This window comes from Fusarium musae, chromosome 3, assembly GCF_019915245.1.
Source record: "Fusarium musae strain F31 chromosome 3, whole genome shotgun sequence".
NCBI classification, from domain to species: domain Eukaryota; kingdom Fungi; phylum Ascomycota; class Sordariomycetes; order Hypocreales; family Nectriaceae; genus Fusarium; species Fusarium musae.
Genome location: NC_058389.1, coordinates 1279447 through 1301349, shown reverse-complemented (window position 1 = coordinate 1301349; position 21903 = coordinate 1279447). Strand labels below are relative to the sequence as shown.

The 21903-nt window shown below is 48.8% G+C and overlaps 9 protein-coding genes across 9 annotated transcripts; 6 read left to right on the top strand and 3 right to left on the bottom strand.

Annotated features, from left to right (window-relative positions):
* Nucleotides 1-1035: 1035 nt before the first annotated feature.
* J7337_003873 (uncharacterized protein) lies at nt 1036-2738 on the top strand (the record flags this gene model as incomplete). Its single annotated transcript, XM_044821582.1, has 4 exons — nt 1036-1038; nt 1254-1555; nt 1612-2249; nt 2311-2738. 4 exons carry the CDS (start codon nt 1036-1038, stop codon nt 2736-2738), a joined length of 1371 nt encoding a protein of 456 aa, XP_044682915.1.
* A 1351-nt stretch (nt 2739-4089) lies between these two features.
* On the top strand, nt 4090-6567 carry J7337_003872 (uncharacterized protein; the record flags this gene model as incomplete). Its single annotated transcript, XM_044821581.1, has 2 exons — nt 4090-5824; nt 5876-6567. 2 exons carry the CDS (start codon nt 4090-4092, stop codon nt 6565-6567), a joined length of 2427 nt encoding a protein of 808 aa, XP_044682914.1.
* Nucleotides 6568-7642: 1075 nt separating this feature from the next.
* J7337_003871 (uncharacterized protein) lies at nt 7643-8479 on the top strand (the record flags this gene model as incomplete). Its single annotated transcript, XM_044821580.1, has 1 exon — nt 7643-8479. The coding sequence occupies one exon, from the start codon at nt 7643-7645 to the stop codon at nt 8477-8479; it is 837 nt and encodes a 278-aa protein (XP_044682913.1).
* A 297-nt stretch (nt 8480-8776) lies between these two features.
* J7337_003870 (uncharacterized protein) lies at nt 8777-9413 on the bottom strand (the record flags this gene model as incomplete). The annotated part of the gene is made up of 2 exons (XM_044821579.1): nt 8777-8947; nt 9018-9413. The coding sequence occupies 2 exons, from the start codon at nt 9411-9413 to the stop codon at nt 8777-8779; spliced, it is 567 nt and encodes a 188-aa protein (XP_044682912.1).
* A 471-nt stretch (nt 9414-9884) lies between these two features.
* NUO51 (NADH-ubiquinone oxidoreductase 51 kDa subunit, mitochondrial precursor) lies at nt 9885-11474 on the top strand (the record flags this gene model as incomplete). Its single annotated transcript, XM_044821578.1, has 3 exons — nt 9885-10187; nt 10265-11252; nt 11305-11474. 3 exons carry the CDS (start codon nt 9885-9887, stop codon nt 11472-11474), a joined length of 1461 nt encoding a protein of 486 aa, XP_044682911.1.
* A 461-nt stretch (nt 11475-11935) lies between these two features.
* On the top strand, nt 11936-12856 carry J7337_003868 (uncharacterized protein; the record flags this gene model as incomplete). The annotated part of the gene is made up of 2 exons (XM_044821577.1): nt 11936-11981; nt 12030-12856. The coding sequence occupies 2 exons, from the start codon at nt 11936-11938 to the stop codon at nt 12854-12856; spliced, it is 873 nt and encodes a 290-aa protein (XP_044682910.1).
* A 271-nt stretch (nt 12857-13127) lies between these two features.
* Nucleotides 13128-13876, bottom strand: J7337_003867 (uncharacterized protein; the record flags this gene model as incomplete). Its single annotated transcript, XM_044821576.1, has 2 exons — nt 13128-13299; nt 13356-13876. The coding sequence occupies 2 exons, from the start codon at nt 13874-13876 to the stop codon at nt 13128-13130; spliced, it is 693 nt and encodes a 230-aa protein (XP_044682909.1).
* Nucleotides 13877-14470: 594 nt separating this feature from the next.
* Nucleotides 14471-16300, bottom strand: J7337_003866 (uncharacterized protein; the record flags this gene model as incomplete). The annotated part of the gene is made up of 3 exons (XM_044821575.1): nt 14471-15390; nt 15446-16082; nt 16262-16300. 3 exons carry the CDS (start codon nt 16298-16300, stop codon nt 14471-14473), a joined length of 1596 nt encoding a protein of 531 aa, XP_044682908.1.
* A 1565-nt stretch (nt 16301-17865) lies between these two features.
* On the top strand, nt 17866-21742 carry J7337_003865 (uncharacterized protein; the record flags this gene model as incomplete). Its single annotated transcript, XM_044821574.1, has 2 exons — nt 17866-18129; nt 18185-21742. 2 exons carry the CDS (start codon nt 17866-17868, stop codon nt 21740-21742), a joined length of 3822 nt encoding a protein of 1273 aa, XP_044682907.1.
* Nucleotides 21743-21903: the final 161 nt, after the last annotated feature.

Sequence of the window (21903 nt, the reverse complement as noted above, 5' to 3'; positions counted from 1 at the left end):
TCCGGGACCGAAAAATCACATTTCAGCGACGCTTCAAATATCGAGTATGTATCAAAATGTTGATCTCAATCTATGTATATACTGACTCAATTAGGTACTTACAGGCTCTTTGAGTGCATATCAAGGTGCGACGAGACTCAAATCTACCAAGTCTGTACTTGATCCATGTAAGTGGCCCTGTGAAAGTGAAAACGTTTGGGAGAGCTGTCTATGATAGAATGCTGATGTAGCTCTCATTATTAGTTTTAAGACGTCTTAGAGATAGTTCATTGCTGGACCTCCTTATTGAAGATTGACTGACTACAATAGAACTCGATCAGCTACGGGCTATGAAATCGACCAAGTTAGAGTACCTAATTTACGGAAATAGTATAGGGTAACTACCTAGTATAGCATTACGCACTTCCAAACGCTCCAGCTGTGATCATTAACATTTATTCACCTTCCTGAATGCTTGGGTGACCTCTTAGTTATTGATAAAAGTATCCGCCGAGGAAGATTCTGGTCCCAGGGTCATTTAACGACGATATCTCGTTATAACAAATACTTGATTAGATGATGCAGCATGGTCGTACCAACAACGTTGGTTCATAAAATCTCAATAATTTTGATTCAGGCTATTCGGACAATAAGAATAGCTCAAGAGATATAAATACTCACGCGAGACATTCAATAGAACCGCTAGCTGTAGGTCACTTTTCCAACAAAGACGGCAGCGGAATACCCAAATAGGTAATTTCTCGCTCCAGCTTCCTTTCAGGATCAAGAGCTTAAGTTGAGATCCGCTTTCCCCTCACGAATCAACCCCCATCATCGCCCCCCAGATCGCCCTTGGTTCACCCCGCAATCGGGGTTGCTCGTCCGTCTACCGAGGTTGTACATTGAAAATGAACACTCTTACCCGTTGCAATTGCTTCATTAAGAAGATTCGCGTGAAACCTGAAGTCCTCTCGAACCCCAGTCTTACCCCAGATCCTTGGGAATAATATCTTTGTGCTCTTATACTCAGCTTGGTAACATAGACATAACAACACTATGGTACCCTCCGTGAGAGTTGTTCCTAATGTATGTTTACCCCTTAAGATCAAGCATAAGCACAAGCACTGCCAACGCTGCTTGGTTTGTGTGAATGGTTTCAGTTCAGATGGCTCACATTCGCATAGGCCGCTAAGCGAGCAACCAGCTTGCTACGTACCATTCAATACACTCATCCTCCTTCATGTCCTTGTCACTCAAACCCAGGATATCACCAGTCGCCACCAACATTCACTCCCTCCAAGCATGCCCACCAGCGTAAGTATGCCACGCCAACATCGCACCCAGGCCAGAAGGAGTATGCCTTTGAGATGGCTGCCTCGTCCATCAGATTTGGCCCAGGTGTGACGCAGGAGGTGGGCATGGACTTAAAAAACATGGGAGCAAAACGTGTTTGTGTGGTAACAGATGAGAATGTCAACAAGCTGGATGCCATGAGACAAGTTCGTGAGTCCCTTGCTCGTGAAGGCATTCCTTATGAGGTTTACGACAAGGTTCGCGTCGAGCCAAAGGATAGCTCGTAAGTTCGATCCGACATCACGTCTATCAGACAGCAGTTCACTCACAATGTTGCAGCATCAAAGATGCCATCGCCTGGGCTCGCCCTTATGCACCAGATGCCTTCCTCGCCGTTGGTGGTGGATCAGTCATGGACACGGCAAAGCTCATGAACCTATACACGGCATATCCAGATGCAGACTTTCTAGACTTTGTCAACGCCCCTCTTGGAAAGGGTCGTCCAGTAGACAAGAAGTTGACACCGCTCATTGCGGTTCCAACAACAGCCGGTACTGGTAGTGAGACGACAGGAACTGCCATTTTCGATCTCGTGTCTAAGCGAGCAAAGACCGGTGTAGCTCATCGAAACCTGAAGCCCACACTAGGTATCTGTGATCCCCTCAACACCAGGACCATGCCGGCAGCTGTCAAGGCCGCTTCGGGTCTCGACGTTCTGTGCCACTCGCTTGAGTCCTGGACTGCCATTCCATACAACGAGAGAACACCTAGACCGACTAACCCTATCCTTCGGCCCGCGTACCAAGGCGCGAACCCTATCTCGGATGTTTTCTCGTTTCATGCACTGCGCTCTACCGTCAAGTATCTCCCGCGATCAGTGAAGAACCCTGATGACTTGGAGGCCCAATCTGAAATGCTTCTCGCTTCTACTCTGGCTGGCGTTGGGTTCGGTAATGCCGGTGTTCATCTCTGCCATGGTTAGTTCATACCTACTCTGTTATAAATTTCTGCCCCTGTTGGGTGCTAACCGGAGCCCAGGCATGTCGTACCCCATTTCTGGCCAGAACCCAGGCTACAGGCACGATGGCTACCAAGTGGAAGCCCCTCTTATTCCTCACGGTGTCTCCGTAGCTGTCTCTGCGCCAGCAGTCTTCCGCTTCACTGCAGCATCGAACCCAGATCGCCATTTGGCGGCAGCAGAGGCCTTTGGGGTTGATATCAGCAACGTGAAGCGCGAGAGTGCAGGCGAAGTGCTTGCAGAAGCTATTACCAAATTCCTTGCGGAGCTCGGTGACCAGCCCAAGGGTCTTAAGGAGTTGGGTTTCGGCTCGGAGCACATTGAGGCCCTTGTCGAAGGTACCATTCCTCAGGCACGTGTGTTGATGCTGGCACCAGGATTGTCTACACAGCTCGAAGCGGAGAAAGACCAGCTAAGGAGGCTGTTTGAGAACGCGATGACTCACTAAGGCCCATATTGTAGAAAGGAGTTCGTTAATGCGGGTATGCAATTGCATTGCGTGTCGTCGATCGATTGCAGCCGCGGATGTCGTGTCACTCTTAAATACAGTACGGTATTTGGATTAGTACTTATCAAGATACAAATATAGTAACATGTGTACAGTACCATGATAATCTGATCCACTTTGATTTTCTATGGAACATTCGGGAAAATCGACGATGTGTGTAAACTGTTACTAAAAGTGGTATATTATATGCTTCTTTGTATGTCGTGCGTTTATAACATAAGCCTTTATCCATACATTTGGAACCGCGTACTACTAATCAAACTATGCTGTTCAACGGCATGCATTGATTTGTGCAACTCTCCACGTTTCGAATGTCACCATATCGACCGTTAAGAATCGTCCCTTTCTCTTTTAGTACACCGTAACAATAACACCCACAGACTCCCTGGCAAAGTTGCAAATGCCATTCTCGGTAACAGGCGTCATTGGGTGAATCTGAAAAGTCCCTGCAGGTACTGGACCGATCCACTGGAAGATTACCATATCAGGTAAAAACAAGACGAATCTTGCATTGGTAACCGAGACGCCATGCTAATCCTGGCAAGCCCCCCTACAATTTCTTCAACAGAGGTGGAAGCATAGAATACTTGTAGACTAGTGATGGAGGCGAACGGGGAGAGTTGAAAGACTTTGATGAAGCGACTCCTTTTTGAGATTCTGGACCAAGAGTCTATGGATATCAGAAGCTTCGCTTGACTCTTCTACCCGGCCTTCTCAGGCTTCTCTTCCAAAATAGAACGAGCTACCAGAGTCATGAGCCTGTTTAGTATTTTTCACCTGGTGGGTCTTGGCTCAACTATCCCCGGACTGCCGGCCGGATGGCGTTCCGATGGCCACGACGTCGTGATGCTGGGCTGGAATTTACCTAAGAAAAACTCGAACCAAGCGGTTTCGCAATAAGCTCCAAGAATCTCCAAGATTTCTGGGCTCAATTTTCTCCCTTGTGCCTCCACATCCACTACGTCACGGGGCCTGTACGAGCCCGAGGGAGGTGATCGCTGCTTTTGCCGGAGATGGACAGGGCCCTTCCGTGTTAGTCGTACGTGCCAGTACGTACGATACCCAATTCTAACACTGGAACCCACAAAGCTTGATGGAGCCCATAGAGTTTTCGATCTTCATATAATAACGTAAACCCGCCCTTCCCCGCGAAAGGTGTTGTTGAGGCTCTCCAGTATATCCCTGTACATCTTGGATCACAGTCCCATCTTTCCCACTTCCTTCGCTCGTTACTAAAGGAAATCGATATCTTGTACCTGATTCAAGGTATATTCCAGTCACTCACGATCCAATGGAGGACACTTCTAGAGATATTCAAGACGAACCAGACCTAGAAGTCGGACCCGAACCACCCAAGACTGGTTCTGGTTCAGCTTCTGCTTCTGGTACCGATACACCACCAAGCCCAAAGACTGCTGCTGCAGCTTTGAAGAAGGACAAGGCGCGAGTGCGATTCAACAGCAATGCTGCCGCAAACCCTCCACCAAAATCATCTACTCCTCCTCCTGCTGCTGGAGGCCCTATCGCGAAGCCCAGGCCATCACTTTTGCGTGGCAGTTCTGCAGAGGCCGTGAAGACTCTTCACGATGCCGAGCATGAGTCAGATCCCGAGTCCAAGGAGGCGATGGTGGCGGCCCAGGAACGTGCCCGTATAATGGCGGCAAACATCCACAATGATTCATCAGCCATTGACAGAGACTCACTCGAATCCAGCACTGGAACAGCCGCCTGGGACAGTCCTTATGGTTCCAGTATCCCACTCCAGACTCTCAACGAAGGTAGCAGCAGCCGAGAAGGTTTCCACAAGCTTCCATCTGAGGAGCAAGAGGCGCATGGCTTGAAGGAAGAAGCCTTCAAGCTTGTTCGAGCACACACTCAGCGATTTGGACCCAGCAGCACTGGTCACCAGACACCAGACAAAAAGGACACAAAACAGGAAGAAAGGGTCCCCTTAACCGAAGTATATGACGGAAACTTTGATGGAGTCTTATACGATGTTCCAGCACCTGAACAATATCGTGGAAGCGTACTATCTCAACTTTTGAAGCTCTACAAACCCCCAGATCCTCCTTTCAAAGGCTCGCACCACCGAACTGCCTCTACTTCCTCAGTTCTAAGTGAAGCCGGTACCCCTACAGTTCAAGGAACGCCATCTGGAGCATCTACGCCAAAGCGAAAATGGTACGATCAGAACAAGTCCCAGGACACTCTCGCCAACCTCATCGAGGCCTCATCGCGACTCGCCAATCCCAATGACCCGGAAGATAAGAGAAAAAAGCCTTCTGGAAAGAAGCCACAAAGACCTGGCCACAAGCGAACAACAAGCGCGAACCGCCTCAGTGGTCTCTGGCAACAACAAGAAGCACGCATCACAGTCCATATTGCCGAGACTCTGGCCCGACAGGACTATATCATCAAACTCTGCCGTGCTCTCATGCTTTTTGGAGCTCCTACGCATAGACTAGAGGAGTATCTTAGCATGTCTGCCAGAGTTCTCGAAATCGATGGTCAATTTCTATATCTTCCCGGATGCATGATTATCTCTTTCGACGATAGATCGACTCATACCACCGAAGTCAGAATTGTCCGCACGTCGCAGGGTATTGATCTAGGCAAGCTGAAGGATGTCCATCTTATCTACAAGGAGGTTATGCACGATATTGTCGGTGTTGAAGAAGCTACCGAGAAACTCGAGACCTTGATGAAGCGCAAGGACAAGTTTCACAGGTGGCTCAGAGTTGTCATGTTTGGACTCATGAGTGTCTGTGCTGCCCCTTTCTCCTTCGGAGCTCGTCTCATCGATCTTCCTCTCATCTTCGCTTTCGGCTGTCTTATTGGAGTACTCCAGCTTATTGTGGCCCCCAACTCTGCCCTCTATAGCAATGTCTTCGAAGTTTCTTCCACCATCATCGTCAGTTTCTTGGCCAGAACGTTTGGCAGTATCTCGAGTGGAGGCGAAGAGATCTTCTGTTTCGGCGCTTTGGCGCAGGGCGGTATTGTCATGTTGCTGCCCGGTTACATGGTTTGTAAGTCAACTCTCTCTACCTCATAATGTGATAGAAACTAACATAATACAGTGTGCTCCGCTCTCGAACTCCAATCTCGTGCTATTGTCCCCGGTTCGATTCGAATAGTCTACGCCGTCATTTACTCCCTTCTCCTCGGATTCGGTATCACTGTTGGTTCCGCTCTTTACGGATTATTCGACAGTAACCCGTCCAATACTACAACTTGTCCCGATGCCATGAACCCCTACTACGGCTTCATTTTCGTGCCATTCTTCGTCATCAGCATGTGTATTGTCTACCAAGCCAAATGGCGCCAGATGCCCGTCATGGTCATCGTTTCATTCGCTGGTTACATGGTAAACTACTGGAGTGGACAGAGATTCAAGTCTAGCCCTCAAATCTCCAGCACACTGGGTGCATTGGCCGTTGGACTCCTCGCCAACCTCTATTCTCGACTCCGACACGGTGTTGCAGCAGCAATTCTTATTCCAGCAGTGTTCTGTCAAGTGCCTGGAAGTCTTGCATCCACTGGAGGATTGCTTAGTGGTCTACAAGTCGCCAACTCCATCACCAACGCCACTGGTGAGATCAATGGAACCTCCTCTGTTCAGTTCCAGCAGGGCTCGAACCCTGAAAACTTGGTATTCAGCGTTGCTGCATCCATGATTCAGATCGCCATCGGTATCGCCGTAGGTCTCTTCATGAGCTCTTTGCTCATCTACCCTCTGGGCAAGCGCCGCAGTGCCTTGTTCAGTTTCTAATTGCTTTATTTGTTTCAAGTTCAGCGCAGCATCAGCATCGGCATCAGCATTGGGAAATCATTTATCTTTTGTGTTACAGAAAAGTTGTGCATTTACATATGGTACAGATTTTAAGACATGTTTTTTTTTAAAGCGATAAAAAACAGGAATTGGGCAATGGCGTGGTCATTGTGAATTAGGTCTTGGTTAGCGCTGGTCTTTTGCATAAAGAATGGGTTTAAAGTCATGGAAAGAATGAGTGGCTGGTTCTGATGAGAGCATTCACGGCTTAAGATAGGTGACTGGAGATCATAACAATATCCTGATATTTACTCCTATATCTCGAAACTTCAAGCATCGTCAGTCAGATCATCATGCTACGACAACACGTGCCTCTTCCACTGGCTCGAACATGCCATTGCCTCTCCAAGCATCGACATCATAACTGCAGTTTTATTTAGCCTTGGTTTCATGAGCTACATACAAGTGGATACGATAATGCATTTTCAAGAGCCGACTTCCCCGGAATAGCTCACAACGACAGGACGTGGTGCATCCCAGGATATCCGGAGCTCCATATAAGTGACGACGTGTCAGAAGACCCCTGATCCAGGGATATTCTTGGCGGGTACCGAATCATGCACAAATTGTCTGTAACCCATATACCGTCGGCTGCCTTTGCCCTGGTCTGTCATTCACCGTTTATAACGGTGTCTTGACAGTCTCTCGTTTATGCATGCATAAGATCCAAGGCTCAAGCTGAAAGTGTAACATGCATAGCCACAAACTCAGCTCACAGCCACATTCTATCTACGCAATATCTATTCCGTACACTGATATCACTGCAACACGACCTCAACCTCTTGGCTTTTATACAAAACCTGTTCACTTTCGCTGACATTGTCCTCTCGACTTTTCCAATCACTATATTCGACCTCGTAGAAATTCTATAAACTTGATACGAGCTGCTAATATTGCTTCTCTTGCGACGGCTGACTATTAGCTACTTTACTGACGACGTCATCGCATTCATTTGTGGTCGGCTTCACTGATTTACCTCTCAAACACACTTCAAGCCCCGAACCTTCAAAAGAAAATGAATCCCTCTGATGTTCCAGATGAACCTCCGCCTTCATACGCCGAGAGCCAGAACCAGCACAAGAAGCTCCCTGCACAACCTCCGCCTGCAGCTGCAACTCCGCAGCCAAAAGTATCAGCATCAGCATCACAGGCTCCTCCTCCAACTGCCGGTCCCAGCCAACCACCAGCTGTTCCACGCCAATTCCCACCGGCGTTCAATTTATACTACCAAGGATGGCCCAATAATTCCTATACACTCGCTGAACATCAAAACCACCCTCTCTACCTCTACTCCGCACATTCCGGCCTGAGTGATCTACCGCCAATTCTGTTACACTCTGGTCCAGACCCGTCATATTCACCTCTGGCTTCTGCTAGCTTCATGTTCATGAGCGCCAGTTTCGAAGTCGAATTGCCTCCAGTGCCAGGCTCGGGAGCTCCATTGGCACGCGAAGTAGTTGAACCAGTAGGCTCACATACTGGTCTCGGTACAGGCTATAGCTTTGCTATCGAAGTCGGACCAGCTGGCAATGGACCACGGGAGAGATTTGAGTGGCGGCGCTCACGTGGAGATGTCATAGCAAGCTTGGGTGGTCATTATTATGGCTGGAAGCTTGTGCGTATGAGCCGTGGTGCTCCTGGAGGAGGAAATATGGCATTTGCGCCAGGCGGCTTTAAAGATAGCCAAGGAAATGAAGTTGTTGCAGCTTGGACGATGGGCGATGGAAGAAGTTTGACAAAGGTTGCGCATTTTCGTTTTATGGGAACGGGCTTGACAGGACTTCTTGGAGAGAGATGGGCTATTATGGTGGTGATAACAGGGCTGGCCTTATTCCACAGAGACCGAAGATGATAGCCTTGATTCGTCTCGCAAAGGCACGGCCTACATCTCGGTCTTGTTTTATGTAGCATTGGGCAATACTAATATTTTAATATGAGTTGTAGGCATTGCCGCACCCTGCCCGTTGTGATGAGATGCTATTCGATGTTGTTCGCTGCTCATGGGGTGTAACTATACTTTATGGAGAATGTGTGTAGATTCCTTGTGATCAATATGGTGATAGAACAAAGGAGTATCACCAAAAGGAGACCCGCTCAGCGTTGTCATATATATAATGAGGTCGTTCAAAATAGAATATCTATGGGTATCTTATTTAAATTTATCGGCGTTACTGGGTATCATTTTTCGTAGGACGGCGAGCTGTTTCATCAAGGCAATCTTCCTTTGATCACCAAGGTTACGTCGATCGATTCGTCTGGTCCCGTTCGAGAAGACTACAGTATTGTCGGGCAGTACTGTTCCAGGGGAAATCTTCGTCATCTGCGTAATGGTGCAATTCTAGATATTGTCAGCTCCTGATCACGAAGATGGGGGGGGGGTTCATATCTACCTTGCCAATCCTAGCACCACTCCCGATAGTTGACCCAGCGTGAACCACCGTACCCTCGCCGATCTCGGTATTGCCAGCTTCAATAACACTGCCTGCCTCAATTGTAACAAAGTCTGCCAGCACGACGCCACCACGTTGCGCAGTATTAGGGTCAACAGGGCGAGTTCCCAGGTGTGTTCGTTCGTGAATGAGACATCGTCGCCCGATCAAAATAGATCCGGAGTTTGACTCAAACTTTGACCGAGGGTGTACTACTGTTTCTGATTGTATCGTGATCGAGTGTGTTCCTTGGAGAATCGCATTCTCGGAGATGGTCAGGGAGTCTGAGAAATGGACGGGAGGCCTAGGACCACTGCGATCGATAGCGGGAAGAATGGAATGTCTTTTGCTAGACATGATGAATGCGACTCAGGTTTTCATTGCACAGATGTCAGTGGTCATTTCTCATCAACACGGCGGAGGAAGCCGAGATGAAGCTTGTAAACAAAGCCCACGATACTCTAGTTGGTGTTGCGACACCGCAGATCGAGTCCGTCAAATAGAAACCCTTCCCTGAATGCTTACGTGAAGCGGCGCTACCAGGATCTATGACTCCAGGATATCGATTTGAGGCAAATCGGGGGCAAAGGGCAATTGATGCGCTTAACAGAAATGATAAGAAGGACTTCTGTTAATATGTGAGAATTGGTGTGGAGTAAAGTCCTGGCTAACTCGAGTGGCTGAATAATCGCGCCATGGATTGACCAATCACTAGCCCGCTATTTCTGAACGGCCTGGTCACGAAATGGATCTCGCCCGGGAAACTTGAAGTGCCGCAACTTGACGTTCAACCATCTCCAAACCGCCACCCGACAACGATCGAGCACAATGCTGTCCACGAGAACGGCGCCCAAGAAGGCCGTCGGCCTCTCACGGACCGCCGTGAGGGGTCTGGCTACTGTCCAGGACGGCGCCCCGAAGCGAACATACGGTGGTCTACGAGACCAGGATCGCATTTTCCAGAACCTCTATAACCGATATCCCGTGGACCTCAAGAGTGCTAGGAAGATGGGCGATTGGCACAAGACCAAGGAGATTATTCTCAAGGGACACGATTGGATCATCAGCGAGGTCAAGGCCTCCGGTCTTCGAGGACGAGGTGGTGCTGGTTTCCCCTCGGGTCTCAAATGGGTAGGTTTCTCCAAGATTGGTTTTACGGCTCAAGAGGCCGGCCCAGCATCAATTGTCTCTAACCCAACGCTCTGCAGTCTTTCATGAACTTCAAGGACTGGGACAAGGACACCAAGCCCCGTTACCTTGTCGTCAATGCCGATGAGGGTGAGCCCGGAACCTGCAAGGACCGTGAGATTATGCGAAAGGACCCACACAAGCTCATCGAGGGATGTCTTATTTCTGGCCGAGCCATGAACGCAACCGCCGCCTATATCTACATCCGTGGTGAATTTGTCGAGGAGGCTGCTGTTCTCCAGCGAGCCATCAACGAAGCCTACGCCGCCGGCCTGATCGGAAAGAACGCCTGTGACTCCGGCTACGACTTCGATGTTTACCTGCACCGAGGTGCTGGTGCCTACGTCTGTGGTGAGGAGACTTCTCTTATTGAGTCTCTGGAGGGCAAGCCTGGAAAGCCTCGTCTCAAACCCCCGTTCCCTGCTGCCGTCGGTCTTTTCGGATGCCCTTCAACTGTTACCAACGTCGAGACTGTTGCGGTTGCCCCTACTATCTGCCGACGAGGAGGAAGCTGGTTTGCTGGCTTCGGCCGTGAGCGTAACCAGGGCACCAAGTTGTTCTGTATCTCTGGCCATGTCAACAACCCCTGCACTGTTGAGGAGGAGATGTCCATTCCTCTGCGTGAGCTGATTGACAAGCACTGTGGTGGTGTTCGAGGTGGATGGGATAACCTTTTGGCTGTCATCCCCGGTGGTTCTTCTACTCCTGTTCTCCCCAAGCACATCTGCGATGACCAACTGATGGACTTTGATGCCCTCAAGGACAGCCAGTCTGGTCTTGGCACTGCTGCTGTTATCGTTATGGATAAGAGCACCGATATTGTCCGAGCTATCAGCCGTCTCAGCCACTTCTACCGCCACGAGAGCTGCGGCCAGTGCACACCTTGCCGAGAGGGTAGCAAGTGGACAGAGCAGATGATGAAGCGATTTGAGAAGGGTCAGGCCCGCGAGCGTGAGATTGACATGCTCCAGGAGCTCACCAAGCAGGTTGAGGGTCACACTATTTGCGGTAAGTTCTTGTATCAATCACCTGTCTATAACGCTGTACTAATGGTGCTTAGCTCTGGGAGAGGCCTTCGCCTGGCCTATTCAGGGTCTTATCCGACACTTCCGACCTGAGCTGGAGGCTCGTATCCAGAAGTTCTCTCAGGAGCATGGTGGTGAGGCCCTTGCTGGTGGATGGAACCATAATGCCAGAGCCCAAGGCAAGTTGGTGTCTCCCGGTCAATAATTGATATCTTAAGTAGGAAAGGGTATGGAGAGAGGAATTAAGCTTGACGTATCTTGCATCGTACTTGTGCATAACTACAACTATTAGGTAGATGCCATGTGTTATATTTACTTATTGTTCAATGGGAGTAAGAGTTGATAAAATGAACTATGTTTGCCTGAGGGACCCCTCTTCAAGTGACAATAAAAACAGCTTCGATGTATGTGAGAATACTGTATCATTCACTCATATACAAGTCGCTTCAAATTGCCGTATTCAATATACGTGGATGTGAGGATCCACTAACATTGAACTACTGGCTGGCCCCATCAACACCGCCTATTCAACAAACAACCTAACAACCAGGGGTCAATGATTTGTAATGTTCTGTCCTTTTGCATTAGACGTATATAAATTCGTGGCATAAATCTCGACTTTTTTCAGTTTGTTTCTTACACCTCTGTCTCAGTAAACCCGCAGTTATGGTGGGAACATATGAGCATTTTGTTGCCTTTTGCACTGATCTTAGTATTTCTCTCACGAACCCTCACAAGACACATCACTAACTATTCTCAGTCGGCATCGAGCGAATTCTCCGTGGTTTTCAAGCGATATGCTCTCTTTTAGTCTGGTACCCGGCTCTATTTGCCCTTGTCCAGCCTAAGGTGTCATCAACATTATCTCTCCGCGTTCTTGGTGGCCAGATCAATGTCTCCCGACGTTTCATTCGGTTCTTCCGCTTTTTGGACACTTTTCGCGCAGGGTGGCTCGTCTACGTCGCTCAAGGCGATAAGAGCATTGATATGTGGCTCGATATCATTAGCAAGACCTGCTTCGGCATGTTCGGCATGATGGAGACTTTGACTCTTCTTGATCTCTGCGACATCGAAAACCTCCGTATCTTTAGTCCTGAGAAGTTCCAGGAGATTGATTACCAGTCGCAACTTTTCTGGTTCGCTGGATTGTACACTTCTGTTCTTGTCACGGTTATCAGACTGTATCGACTAGTCGCTGGTACTCCTGCGTCTGTCAAGCGTGAGACTGTTAGCATCAGCTCTACCGAAAAACCAGCCGAGCTTATTACTACAGAGAAGGAGACTGCGGTTCTCTCTGAGAAGATGACCAAGGAAGATCTCGACAAAGAGCGTGAGCGTCTCAAGAGCATTGTCAATAAACGCAAGATCGAGAGACGTGCTTGGATGAAGAAGTTTAAGAGTGAAGGCTACACTCTCCTCCGCGCTCTCGTTTCTGATCTCCTCGATATGCTTCTTCCCACAACTACAGTTGGATGGGTCAAGCTTGAGCCCGGCTTGGTTAGTTTAGCCATGTTCTTCACCACCTTTACTACAGGTCAGGCTGTATGGGAGAGGGTTGGACAGAATCTTCAGCGACAGAAGCAGTAGAGGATGAGGGTGTACGGCAATATCCAATTCTTATGTCACGTCACGCTATGTGAAAGCTATCTATACTGCCTGTCACTGCGGCAGCAAAATACAGTTTACTCACAGACTACATCATATACATTTTCCACCCAGATATTGTTCTCAGAACATTGTCGTATCGGGCTAACCCATAGTCCTCCTTGCCTCAGTCTTTGTAGTCGGTGTTATCTTTGGACGAAAGAGATTAGAGGCTAGATACTGGGTTCCTTTAGTGAAATTCCGATTTGGTCCTCTAAACCTCAGAAGCCATCGAGTCGCGGGGCTCAGAAACTTCATCTCGGAAGACATCGAGGTCAGGGATCGAGTACAGGTAGTCTTCATCGTCCTCGCCCCTGTAGACAACGATCTTCATCTTGCGGAAAAGACTGATCAGGTTGAGAACGGCAATGGCCGACTGCATGATCCTGTAATACACTATCAGCATCACTTGAATGACCGAAACCATCAGTCGGATACTTACACAACAGTAAGACTCAGACCCGAAATATTTGCGAGATAATCCCAGTTATATGTAATGAAGGACAGAACACTGGGTCCGATGAAGAAAAGACCGAAAGAAAAGTCGATAGCGCTGACAAGATACGTCCCGGCCCCACGGCTTGCGCGTGAGGCAAGCGAAGTCGTGCCAATGGTGCAGAAAAAGTTTCCGATCTTGAGGTCGAACTTGTTGCTCTTCCTGCCTGGGAGGAGGCTCTTGAAGACGCGGGACGCATGCCAAATAACCAAGAAAATTCCACCGATTGCGAACACGGCGGCTGATCCTGGGGAGTTATAGGGCATGCAGATAAAAACTACATCGGTGATGATGATAGGGACAATCATCAATCGCAACAGCATAATAGGTGAGAAAGAGAGTCGGAACACGGGCGTCTTCCCATTGTCTCTATCCTCCCGGTCGGATGGTGACAGCAGCGCAGCTGCGGGGTCCTCTCTGGGAAGAGGCTCATAAGAAGGCTGTCCTGACTGGTTTTTGGCCGCCATATTGAAGTGTCGATGAGTGAGTGATCCGTGAACTTTTATGGTCAGCCTTGTAAGTGGTGATATTGGTGTCTCATGGCGGACACCTCAGTACTTATACAAGAGCACCGTGATAGCACCCACAGGGGCATGATGTGACAAAATGAAAGCAAAGCCATATCCTGTCTAGGAAACCGCCGCGTTTACTCTGATCTTTTGCAGAGGTTTAGCGCATGGAGCGAAGGATCATGTTTCGTGCGTGCCTAGCACAGCCTTAAAGCTGCATGGTCCGAGTTTCCATGGTAATGGCTGCGCTAACAGTACTATTTCCGCTCGTCTATTCGCCAGGGTCGACGCAGGAAACATGCAGTTGGTTGTCATGACTGTTTCGGGTTCATTTGTGGATCAGAGGCTGCGTAAGCCTTTGCTTGAATTTGGGGTCCAGAACTCCAACATGACCAAAACTTGAGTTAGTTACGGATACTTGAGTATTATTCCATCTGGCCGTTGAGCAATGAGCTGTCGTAAGAATTGCCGATCTGGTTAATCCAGGCCAATGCGGAATATTTCCAAAATATAGTTGAGATAGCCACCGCAAGGCATTCTTTATTTTGGCGTTTATCGCCTACCCTTGATGAGAAAGCGCCCAGTCTCAACCTGTATCTTCCACCCGTCTTGGAGGAGAGCTGAAGCTACAGCTTGTCTCAGCTTTGACACACCACCAGCACTATGGCGGCCGAGTCCAGTTATGACAGTAAAAGGCTGCTGTCGAGCCTTATCAGATCGAAACTCTCCCAGGCCATCCCACCAGGACTGGACTCGCTCGCGAGCAATGCTCACGCCAGACTGCACGTTGACGCCGTGTAAGTCAATCGAAGTTGATGTGCTTTGCTTATCAACCAGTAGATTTGCCGCCGTTGACGTAGCATGCATTCCATATCGAGCCTGCTCTCGTGCCCTTTCAGAATAATAACCTGCTGCCTGTCGATAGAGTGGATTAGAGGCACCACGTCGGTTTAAGGATGCCGCTGAAGCGGCTGCTTCACGTTTGGCTCGATTGTATTGGCTGGCTCTCTCGGCAGCTTGCGCGTACGCTGACGAGCCGACGGGAGAGCTCGTGCTTCCTGATACCGGCCGGGCCAGCTTGGATTTTCCTCGCGTAACTGTCTCGAATCCTTCGATGTCCTCTACGGGCAGTGGCGTCAGTTGATAACTGACCTCAAGCTTCTGTGTCCAGGGATTCTTGACGAAATGTTTGCTAACAAGCGCCGCGATGTCTTCTGATTCTTGCGCTGAAGAGCCCGTAACCTGCACAATTGTCGACATAAACTTCTCTGGGACATTCTGGTATTTTTGGGCGAGTTCCTGTGCATATTTCTTTGCCTCTTTATCCTGGGTTTCGATGCCTTGTGAGATGTATCGATGCAAGATCTCAACTGCAGCGGCGCCACTCGCACAGCGTTTGTTGTGGTAAATATCGGAGACTACTCCAAAAGGTAAGTCCAACCTGTCTGCTAGATATGCGATCTCGTCCTGGCCTTTAAGTCAGACTGTCAGTTATCATGCTCTAGTAAATGATTGGTTAGAACATACGCTTCAACTCCTTGAGGTCATCGGGGGGTGGAGAGACATTTCCACTGCTTGATGATGGTGTTTCGCTGCCCAAAGCTTTTTTGCCCTTCTTCTTGTTCCTTCTCTGCTTCTTCCCGACGGCTTCATCAGGCTCGAAGAAGCCATCAATGCCCTTCTGCTCCTGACCTGTTGATTTAAGATACTGGATGTTCAGTAGGTCATCGAGTGCAGTCTGCACATCACCATTTGCCTTTTTCAATGAGTGTTTAATGTCAAATTCCTTGAGCTCACTAAACATGCTTTGGAGGAGAAGGACTTTATTCTCCACGCTATCATCATCGAATGAAGTAAGTCTGGGTATGGAGTAGGTTGTATTTGTTGTCGATGCAGTTTGATCGCTGGCCGAAGTGGTATCTGTGTCATGAGCACGAGAGGCCTGTTGGCTGCTCGTCTCAGCCGTACTCTCGTTGCCATTCATATCTTCAGGCATGTTCGAAATGCCGCTTGGGTTGAATCCTGTTGCTTCTTCTGTTGAGACATGCTGGGCAAGGTCTTCTAAGACAGTCTGAGCTGACTTATACTGAGAAGCTTCTGTGAGATCATGGTCGCTGGCGATGGCAACTACGAGGGCTTCGTCCAGGAGCGACCTGAATTTTTCCTGCAACATCATACGTTAGTATGAGTCTCTTATCTATGACAGTGTATGAACACGCTATTATATCTCACGGTCATTCTCACGGCGTCTTGGTACCATACTGGCTCAAAAGTTCGCTTCTAAGACTCGGCAACTAGATATATACGCGCTGAAACCATCATAACAATAATAAACGAACATACCACCAGCTTTTGCATAAGCTCTTCTGAGGTTTCTGGCATCTTGGGGGAGGGATAGTGTTGTGATGTCGGTTATGGCTGGTTCCAGAATAAAGCATGGTACTTTATAGAATGCTACAAGTAATAAGAAAAACTATGTCGCTAAGTCTTCAGATACTTCCCGTGCTCTATATAATGGCGTTGCGAAATTGAAAGACCGAATGACGCACAGAAAGATTGAAAGAGCCATGGTGTTTTCAGGGCTCTTGAGCGGAGGTGGAGTTAGTTGAAGTTGCTAACATATCACGTGCCATGATAACGAGACTTGGGGTTGCATAGTTGTAAATACAATATAGTTAATGAGTAGTGCAAGACCTGAAGTCTTTGTGTTTATTGAGGGTATTCATGACTGGATTTATTTTCGGGTCTGTTGATTGACTTTACACGGGCCTATGCTGGTAGAAAATTGGGGATACCTGAGCGAGACCTCATGGTTCATATCTATGATAGGACTAACTTGGCTGCTTTTCCTATTAGGCTTAGACTATATTGACGAGGTTGTTTATCTAGCTGGCAGACTCTTCACCTATCGTGGTTTTCTGTATTATTCCGTTGATGTTTGTCTGAGTTCAACCCTTGGATTCAGAGCAATCAGTGTTACCTAAGTATAAGGTAGTGACTATAGATTCGTCCAAGTTTCGAGCACAAGAGTAGTGGGGTTATGTTCAAGAATTATATTATGTGATGTTTTCTAGATACATATAGTGGTTGCTATCTATGAACAGGGCGATGCATTTCTCAGTTCTGCTGATATTGATATTTACGTATTTAGACACATAAATACGACTCTTAGACTGACACTTACAGAAACCTTGCACCTCTCTACCTATGAATGGATATCAGAGCCCTACTGAGAAGTCAAACCCTACGAGTAGCTTAGATCTATCCCTGCGACATGATGATTACATTTGCCGACCAAATGAACTGAGCATGATTTCAATAACTGCTGCCTCTGAACGTATCAAATTCACATCCATATCTCTAGGGTAGTCAAACTCCGAATGAATCATTGACTGTAGCTAATACGATGGCTAAGCTCAACCCCGGCTTCTGACCCCGGCCACTTAGACCACAAGGACCACTAAGTTAATCACGCTGGCGAATTAGAGGCAGACCGGGCCCACAGAAACCAATGACGCAGGTCGGCCGTGACCTCTGCAGCGCCCGCCTTCAAGGCCCCATTCAAGCTTTCCACTGTAGCCGTCACCGAGCTATTGTAAGGTACCTGCTACGGTTACGGCTCCTGCTACTGCGCTACGACATCACCACCTGCCTGCCTCCGAGTCTGAACCTGCAACTGTTTCTGTTGCGCCTACTTTGTCGACGCGTCGCCTTTAGAGTTTCACCCCCATTTGAGTCACGTTGTTCAATTCTAAACTTCAATTCTACAATCTATTATGATTGCTTCTCGAACATCTTAACCCTTCATCATCATCCCACGCTTATCGTTGCACCGTCCCTGTCGTACGTCAACTTGAGAGCGATATCCACACGAAACTTCGATCGCGACCAACTAGGCCTACGACTTCATATAGAACACCCGCCGCGTGCGGCTCCCTAACTCCGAGATGCATCAACGCATCGTGCCCCAGCTAGGAGCTGTGGCTGCTCTTCTTGCTGGCCTCGGCTTTGCTGAGCAGTATACTCCGAAACATGAAGCTGGGCGATGCGCCTTCCGCGGCCACTGTGGAAAGCAGAGTTTTTTCGGCAAAGAACTTCCCTGTGTCGACAATGGGTTGGCTGAAGATCCCGATGAAGAGCTTCGTAACGAACTCGTCGAACTTTGCGGCCAGAAATGGAAGACCGGACCTGTTTGCTGCAGCCTGGATCAAGTGAGTATATCCTACGGACCTCCATCACTACTTCATACTAATCTGCGATACATAGATCAAAGCACTCAAGTCCGAGCTCGGTACGCCAAGTACACTCATTGGGTCCTGCCCAGCTTGCAAAGACAACTTCTTCAACCTCTTTTGTACATTCACATGTTCTCCGGACCAGTCTCTCTTTATCAATGTGACCGATTCTGCCCCCAAGAATGGCAAGCAGCTCGTAACAGAGCTCGACCAGCTCATTTCAGAGAAATATGGCTCTGGTTTCTATGACAGTTGCAAAGAAGTCAAGTTTGGCGGCGCAAACAGCAAGGCGATGGACTTGATTGGTGGTGGTGCTAAGAACTATACCGAGATGCTCAAGTTCCTTGGAGACAAGAAACCTCTCGTCGGTTCTCCTTTCCAGATCAACTTTCCGACTAATTACAGCCACCACGAACTCCACCCATTGGACATGACACCGAAGAAATGCAACGATGAGGACCCTGATTACCGCTGCGTATGTGTCGACTGTCCCGGTGTCTGCCCCAAGCTCCCAGACGTCAAAGACTCAAAGTCTTGCAGAGTCGGTCTTTTGCCTTGCCTCTCATTTGCCTCCATCTTCGTGTATAGCGTTTTGCTGCTAACACTGATACTCGCCGTCTTTGGCCACGTCGCATATAAAAAGTACTCTCAGCATCGTGTTGAAAGGACAAGACTGTTGCATGAATCCTCACATAGCGATGATGAAGATGAAGGTGGTCCAGTTGACACGGAGGCGATGCGTGAGCGCCCAACTAAGAGATACTGGGTTAACGATAAGTGCGACAAAGCCTTCTACCAGCTCGGTCACATTGCAGCTCGATTCCCTGGGTGGTGTATTGGTCTGAGCCTGCTCTTCGTTGCCATCCTTAGTGTTGGATTGTTCCGTTTTGACCTTGAAAAGGAACCTGCCCGCCTTTGGGTGAGCCCCTCTTCTGCTGCTGCACAAGAGAAGGCCTACTTCGACAGCAACTTTGGGCCCTTCTACCGTGCCGAAAAGGTCTTTCTTGTCAACGATACAGATCCATCTGGACCAGGCCCTGTTCTGTCTTACGATACCCTGAAATGGTGGATTGAAGTTGAGGAGAGCGTCAAGAAGATCGAAAGCCCTGTCTATGGAAAATACTTCCAGGATCTCTGCTTCAAACCTTCCAACGATGCTTGTGTCGTGCAGTCTGTTTCAGCCTATTGGCACGCCAAGGGTGGATTTGACCCCAAGTATTGGAAAGAGGACCTCCGCGCATGCGCCAAGAGCCCCGTGGATTGTCGGCCAGACTTCGGACAACCCATTGAGCCCAATATGATCTTTGGTGGTTACGACGACGATGTGGTTGACGCCCATGCTATCACTGTGACCTGGGTTGTTAACAACGCTCAAGAGGGAACTGATGCCCTTGCAAGGGCTGTTGATTGGGAAAACTCCCTCCGCGACCGACTCCTCGAGGTTCAACAAGAAGCCAAGGAGCGTGGCCTTCGCTTGTCCTTCAATACTGAGATTAGTCTCGAGCAGGAACTTAACAAGTCGACCAACACAGATGCAAAGATTATCGTCATCAGTTACATCGTCATGTTTGTTTACGCTTGCATGGCGCTTGGAACTCCCCTCAAGCATATCTTCCGCAATCCTGCTGTGCTCTTGGTTGAGTCCAAGGTAACGCTTGGCCTCGTGGGAATTCTTATTGTCCTCATGTCGATTGCTGCCTCTATCGGGTTCTTCTCATGGGTTGGTCTGAAAGCTACACTCATCATTGTTGAAGTCATTCCCTTTATTGTTCTGGCTGTTGGCGTGGACAATATTTTCCTGATTGTCCATGAACTCGAAAGAGTCAATGTCAGCTTTCCTGATCAAATGGTCGAGGAGCGAGTTGCAAGAGCCCTGGGCCGTATGGGTCCCTCCATTCTCTTCTCTGCTCTCACAGAAACCGTCGCATTTGCTCTCGGCACCGCCGTCGGCATGCCGGCTGTTAGGAATTTCGCTGCTTACGCTGCAGGTGCTGTCCTAGTCAACGCCGTGCTTCAGATGACGATGTTCGTTTCCTTCCTTTCCCTTAACCAGATGCGGGTTGAAGACCATCGTTGTGAACTGTGGCCCTGGTGGCAAATCACTAAGGCTAGAGTCCACCTCAATGGGGCCAACAGTTTTGCTTCAGGAGGTAGCCGTGGCTCAGACATGGCCGAAGAGAGCTTGCTGCAGGTCTTCATTAAGAATACATATGCCCCACGACTTCTTGGGAAGAAGGTCAAGCTTGCAGTTGTCACAATTTTCCTTGGGCTCTTTGCAGGTGGACTGGCACTCTTGCCCAAGATCCAACTTGGTCTTGATCAGCGAGTTGCTATCCCCGATGGCTCTTACCTGATCCCCTACTTTAATGACTTATACGAGTATCTGGAGACTGGACCCCCAGTGTATTTCGTGACCCGCGAAGTTGATGCCTCCAAGCGAGAACAGCAGCAAGAAATTTGCTCGAGATTCACAACTTGCCAGGACCTTTCTCTTACGAACACACTCGAGCTTGAACGACAGAGATCAGATATTTCTTATATCTCTTCACCTGCCGCCAGTTGGATTGACGACTTCTTCCTCTGGCTGAATCCCATTTATGACCAATGTTGTGTGGAGCACGGCCAAACCTGCTTTGCTGATCGCAAGCCAGTATGGAATACTACACTCTACGGCATGCCTGAGGACGAAGAGTTCATTCATTATCTCAAGAAGTTCCTTTCAAGCCCTACGGGCGATGAATGCCCTCTCGCTGGCCAGGCCGCGTATGGCCAGGCTGTTGTTCTTAATGATAAGGGTAACCGTGTTAAGTCCACACACTTCAGAACCATGCATACTCCTCTGAGAAGCCAGGAAGATTTCATTGCTGCATACTCCGCAGCTCGTCGCATCGCTTCTGATATCAAAGAAAGAACAGGCGCGGATGTTTTCCCCTACAGCGTCTTCTACATCTTCTTTGACCAATATCTTAGCATTGTACCGTTGACAGCTGTATTGTTGTGTGCCGCCGTTGGCATAATTTTTGCTGTTGCGACCGTCCTCTTGGGTTCATTGCTCACGGCAGCTGTGGTCTCTGTCACAGTTGTGATGAGCGTCGTGGACATCATGGGTAGCATGGCACTGTTCAACGTGTCTCTGAATGCTGTTTCTCTGGTCAATCTCATCATTTGCGTTGGTATTTCTGTTGAATTCTGTGCTCATATCGCCCGCGCGTTCATGTATCCTTCCCGCACAGTGATGGAAGGCAATAGCAATGCCTTCCGTGGTCGCGATGCCCGGGCTTGGACTGCTCTTGTTAACGTCGGAGGATCTGTCTTTTCGGGCATCACCGTCACGAAGCTTCTGGGTGTCTCTGTACTCGCCTTCACGCGATCAAAGATCTTCGAGATCTATTACTTCCGAGTTTGGCTGTCCCTGGTCATTTTCGCCGCCCTCCACGCCCTAGTCTTTTTGCCCGTTGCGCTAAGCATCGCTGGAGGTCAGGGTTATGTCGATCCAGAAAGCGAAGGAACTGCAGCGCAAGACTTGACCGATAGGAGATGGCGAGCCATCAGGATTAACGATAACAGCGACTCGGAGGAAGAGTCTTAGTATGAGCGCTTCTTTATGCGGCCCGTAGTATGGAGACGCTCTCGACGTAGAGAACGCTCTACAGGGACCAGGGCAAGGACAGCCACAATGCCAACTGTCCATGAACAAGATGAAGAGGAGGAAGAAGGAACAGAAAGCAATGGAGGACCTTCTGGAAGTTC